At 56.7% G+C, this 5479-nt stretch overlaps 1 protein-coding gene across 1 annotated transcript in view; it reads right to left on the bottom strand.

Moving 5' to 3' along the window:
- Slc25a1 (solute carrier family 25 (mitochondrial carrier; citrate transporter), member 1) overlaps nt 1–1606 on the bottom strand; it is a 3631-nt gene extending 2025 nt beyond the window's left edge. Inside the window, exons 1-5 of the mRNA XM_013031505.1 lie at nt 1400–1606; nt 943–1050; nt 760–859; nt 530–668; nt 4–123 (exon numbers count right to left, since the gene is read on the bottom strand). Of these exons, the coding sequence (XP_012886959.1) occupies nt 4–123; nt 530–668; nt 760–859; nt 943–1050; nt 1400–1493 (561 nt within the window). The 5' untranslated portion in view covers nt 1494–1606. The remainder of the gene's footprint in view (nt 1–3; nt 124–529; nt 669–759; nt 860–942; nt 1051–1399) is intronic.
- Between the last annotated feature and the right edge of the window lie 3873 nt (nt 1607–5479).

Genomic DNA, 5479 nt, shown 5'->3' with positions numbered 1-5479 from the left:
TCCAGACTGGTCATGGTCCTTGACCCAGAATGGCTCACCTTGTTCCCGAACAATCTCCCTAACCCCATGGAAGAATCCTCTGTACTTGGGGGTGGGGGAATTCTGATCGTGGATGAACTTCACCTGAGAGAGAGGGAAGTAAAGGAGCTGGCTTCTAGGCCACCACTTGATGGGCATACCTGGCCCTCTGCCTCCAAGGAAGTTTACCCAAGGAGGCCAGCCAGTGCTGGAGGAGGGAGAGGGATGTGTACCTCTCCAGCTCAAGCAGAGCCAACCTTGGCTGTTCTGAAACATCAATCCAGGAGGCCTCAGGACACTAGAGGGCCTACCTGGCTAAGGAGTCTCTTAACGTTTGCTGCACTTTTTCACAGTGTGAGTAACAAATGTGTTTCTTGTTTTTGTCGCCACAGAAGACCCTCCCCGCCCGCTCCCCTGCAGATCCAGCCCTGCTCACGCTTTAATCTTACGTTGTACCCATCTAGAGTTGATCACCACTTCCACACCCTGCACGTGGGAGGCCCCTCCCCACCTTAATCGTCTCCATGGGGCACACGATCACCACGGCCTCGGCCACACCAGCGCCCAAGCCGCACAGCAGCCCGCGCGTGCTGTCCAGCCGTCCCTTGGAGTCCCGCATTTGGTTACTGAGGAACTCGAACATTCCGAACCTGGGGGTGAGGTGGGATGGGGTAAGAGGGGCCCGCCCCTGGGATCCCCCCCTCCCGTGCGCAGCAGCCCCAGGACCACGCCTGGCCTCACCTGACCGCCGCCTTGGGGATGGAGCCGTAGAGCAGGGAGCTAAGACCTCGGTACAGGCCCAGGACGCCATGGTTGCGGACGGTCTGCCGCACGCAGTCCACTGTGAAGGGGACGGTTAGGACTCGCCGGTCGGTCCCGCCACCCGCTCCCACCCGCCGCTCCGCGGCCGCCGCCGCTGCTCACCGATGCCCCGGTACCGCGGCGGGTTCGAGCGCTCATCCAGCTGCAGCTGCGTCTTCACGTACTCGGTCGGGAATGTGATGCAGATTTCGATGCCGCCCGCTAGGCCTCCTGCGGGGGGACAGGACACTCGGGTCGCGAGACGCCCCCAGACGGTGGCCGCAGCCCTCCGCCGCTCAGCCCCTCCCCCGCCCGGACTTTGCCCGCGTCGCCGCTTTCCAGAGCCTCGAGGAGGCCGGGCCGGGTCCCCACACCCCCACCCCGGGGTCTCGGGGGTCAGCGCAGGAGCGGCCGGCGGGGGGCAAGCCCACGCGCCGGGTGGGAACCCGGGCCGCGCCCCCCTCCGACGCCCCCAACCCCCGCCCTACCCGGAAGTGGGGCGGGGCCTCGGTGTCCCGGGCCCACCCGGAAGCCCGGCGGGGCGAGTGAGACGGGGGTTCGCGTCCCGCCGGGGGCCCACCTGCCAGAATCGCCTTCCCGGGGTGCGTCAGCTTGGCTTTTCCGGACGCCGGCGCAGCGGCCGCCAAAGCGCTGGGGGCGCGGGGCGTAGCCATGGCGGGCAGGAGGCGGGGCGCCCGGCGTCGGCCTCGGGTCCGAGCCTCGGGCGCTGGGTATCGGGAGGCAGCGGTGGCGGCGGCAGCGACGACGGTGACCGGTTATGGTCCCGGGGGCGGGGCTCCCTCGTCAGCTCCTGAGCTCCGCCCCGCGTGGCCTGAGCTGGGCCCCGCCCCCTGCCCGCCCTGCGCCGGCCGGGAAACTGAGGCTGGGGCGGGGCGCTCCTGGGCAGGCGTCGGGGCGGGGACCGGAGCGCAGCCAATGGCTACTGGGGGCTCCGGGGAAAGCTGAGCGCGGCGGGGGCCGGGGGCGTGGTCTGCGGGAGGCAGGGCTGCGCCTTGGCGCGGAGCTGTAGGTCAAGGTGCAGCTTCCATTCTCTTGGAGCTGAGCAGAGACTCCCAGGGAAGAGACGGCCTTGGAGCCCACATCTGCCACGAGGAACGGGATTCCCAGAGATCCCGAAGCCTGGAGGCGCAGGGCTTTCCCCAAGACCCAGGCGACCAGCCCCATCCCTTGCTGTCTGAAGACACCCCGGGGGATGTGTGTGGTTACCACCCTGCACCTGCAAATTGAGAGCCCCGTGCCCCGAATTTGGCGAGGAAAATACTAAAGCACAACCCAGCTGCATTCTCCTGAGCACCTTTTCTAGATAGACGCAGGACCTCCTTTCCTCCAAGAGGCCCCACGAATCCTTAATAGACTGTGACGCCTATCAAATTCGGCCTGTCTTACCCAACCCACATAAACACCAATAAAAACAACAGCTTTGCCTCTATAAACCTATTCATTGTAGAAGCCAGTAACACTAGCTACTCCAGAGGCTGAGATCTGAGGATTGTGGATCAAGTCAGCTCAGGTAGAAAAGTCCATAAGACCCTTACCTCCAATTAAAAAAGCCATTCAAAACCGGGTGCTGGTGACTCACGCCTGTAATCCTAGCTACTTAGGAGGCTGAGATCTGAGGATCACTGAAACCAGTATGGGCAGAAAAGTCTGTGAGACTCTTTTATCTCCAATAAACTACTCAGGAAAAACGGGAAATGCTGCTGTGACTCAAAGTAGTAGAGCACCAGCCTTGAGCACAAAGAGGCTCAGGGACAGCACCCAGGCCCTGAGTTCAAGCCCCACAACCAGCCAAAAAAAAATAAAAAGCAAAAAAAGATAAAAAGCTGTTCAAGCTCTAGCACTGTGCATGCAAGCGTGCACACACACACACACACACACACACACAAATCTGTGACAGGCTGAAGGCAGAATCAAATTGTGAGGTCGCCCGATGTCTCCACACTAATAGTGTTGCCTCTGCTGAGTAGCTTGGAAGGAAGTGAAGAGAATGCTACTTCCCAGGAGCTCCTGGGAATCCCTACAGACTAGAACCTTCCTAACAATGCCTGGCTCCAGCTAGAGGCCAAAAGACAGGGTACCCTCTTCTTGCTGGGCAGTCCTTTTTTTCCCCTCCCCACCCCGGCCTCCTCTGGGATGACTCAGAGGCCATCACTGGTTTCAGCAAAAATAAATAATATCCAGATGTCCTGCCTCTTACTCCCAGTCCTCTGTGTTTCCTGAGTGCCACGTTTTGTGGAGAAGTTAAAAACTGGCTAGAGGAGTGGTATGGTTACTGGGTGCTCATTACATACAAAAGAGGCTGGGTGAAGCCAGGAGCCAGACGGATAACCATAAGGAAAGCCAGCAGGGACTGGCCACACAGGGCCTGTCGTCAGTACCAGCTGCTGGCCTACAGAGGGAGGAACAGTGAGCAGAGCTTCTGCTGCCTGGGTGTTTGTGGGAAGAGGGAGAGAGGTTGTTTCAGGGACACTCCCAACTAACCAGGAGCCCAGGGAGCATGGAGCAGGATGACTAGGATCAACCATATCTGCTGAGCCTGAAGCATAGAGACAACTGGCTGGAGGTTACGGTGTAAAATCCTCTCTAGAGGCCAGTAGACTAGAAGACAAGCTGGTCTCCAGAGAACAAAATCTTAAAGAAAGCAGGGTGTGTGGCTTAAACCTGTAATCTTAGTTACTTGGGAGGGGGAGATTGAGGGATGGCAGTATAAGGCCAGATTGGGTATACAAATTCAAGAAATTCAATCTCATTCAATGGCTGTGCACATGCCCTATCTTCCCCAGCAACCCAGGAAAGCACAGTAAGAGGACTGAAGCCCAGGCTGATCCAGGAATAATGACACCCTACCTTGAAAATAACCAAGACAAAAAGAATCTAGAGGGCTGGGAAGGTGGCTCAGTGGCAGAGTGCTTGCCTCGCATGCCTGAGGCCCTGGGTTTGATTCCTCAGCACCACATAAGCAGGAAAAAGCCGGAAGTGGTGTTGTGACTCAAGTGGTAGAACGCCAGCCTTGAGCTGAAGAGCTAAGGGACAGCACCCAGGCCCAGAGTTCAGTCCCCACGATCAAAAAAAAGGAAAAAAAAAAAGAATCTAGATGTAAAGTGGTAGAGCCCCTGCCTATCATGAGACATTGAGTTCAATTCCCAGTTACCCCCTTCCAAAAAAAAAAATCTCAAAGAACCAGATTGATGAAGATAGGAGAAATCTTACTGACAGCTGGTGCTGGTGGTTCACACCAGTAATCCTAGACACATAGACACCACTGCTTACTGACCCTCAGGGCTGGGGCAGCATGCTGCACATTGCCCACTCCTGATTCCAGCCAGCCAGCCCTGGCTGCCCACCCTTCCTAACCAGCAGAGTCTTTGTGGTCCTGGGAGATTAGTCACCTGATACCTAGGACATGTTATAACTGAGGACAGTGATTGTTCACAGGCCATGCAGGGAACAGAGTAAAGGGGTGCCAGGGGGACTTTCAGAGGAGGAACTATGCTAACAAGAAAGCTGCAACTGTGCCAGTAGGATTCCCCCCCAAATAAGCGTGAGAGAGAAAACAAAGACAGCACCCTGCTTCTATGATGTTGAATCAGGGGCAATCAGGCCTAGTGCCTGGCCAACTCCTGTTGGCCCTGAGCCAGGGCTGAGGGGTGAGGAAGGAGCAGGGCGCACACACAATGACTCCATAGTCTGTCCTCTGGAGTCTGCAGCTGACTGAGGCCTGGGTGGGCCTGTAGCTCCCTCTACAGGGAGACCACTAAGGGGTCTTAGAAATTGTCCTGCAAATCTTTCCGATGAATTGCTGGGTTCCAGCCCAGCTCTCCTGTCAGAAGGGGTCATGGCCTTCTTGTTGGGGACCCTCACCTTTCTAGCTCTGCTGCATTGATTCCATGGGACCCCAGTTTCAGCAGAAAGCAAGGCAAGGCCTCTATGCCACTTACTGGGAAACCCTTGTTCCATTTTTTCCCACAGTCCTGGGGCTTGAACTCAGGGCCTGGGTACTCTCCCGGAGCTCTTTTGCTTAAGGCTAATGCTCTACCACGTTGAGCCACAGTTGCGCTTCCAGTTTTCTGGTGGTTAATTGGAGATAAAATCTCATGGACTTTCCTGTTCAGGCTGGCTTTGAACCATGATCCTCAGATCTCAGTCTCCCGAGTAGCTAGGATTACAAGTGAGCCTTGTTCTACCCAAATGAATGGCAATACTACTTCCCAGAGCTAGTGACAATATCTGGGAATCCTGAGCCAACCCTGGGTTAATTGTGTGGCTACCATGCTGGCCAAGGATAAACACCATCATCCACACAGACAAGCAACACACTCTGAGGTCTGGATGGTCCTGAGTTCCTCTCATGTTAATCCATGGGCCTCTACTGCCAGGAAGAGATTAGAACACACTTGGCCTTCATTACTTGCAGGTTAAGGCAGCTTATGGAAGGAAAGAGCAGTTCACCATGGGAGCCAGCAGTTTGTGCCCCCAGGAAAACTCTACATGGCCCAGATACCTGAAGGGATGTGCCATCCCTAGCAGCAGTAACCAGGGACCGTGGTAAATCCAATCTGTCTCCCCTGGGCAGTTCAGTCCATATGACCAACGATGTCTTCCCCTAAGCCTTAAGGCCAGACATGCTATGAGATGGGAC

Source organism: Dipodomys ordii, unplaced genomic scaffold (genome assembly GCF_000151885.1).
Source record: "Dipodomys ordii isolate 6190 unplaced genomic scaffold, Dord_2.0 Scaffold141, whole genome shotgun sequence".
Classification (NCBI taxonomy): Eukaryota; Metazoa; Chordata; class Mammalia; order Rodentia; family Heteromyidae; genus Dipodomys; species Dipodomys ordii.
This window is presented reverse-complemented; position numbering and strand designations above follow the sequence as displayed.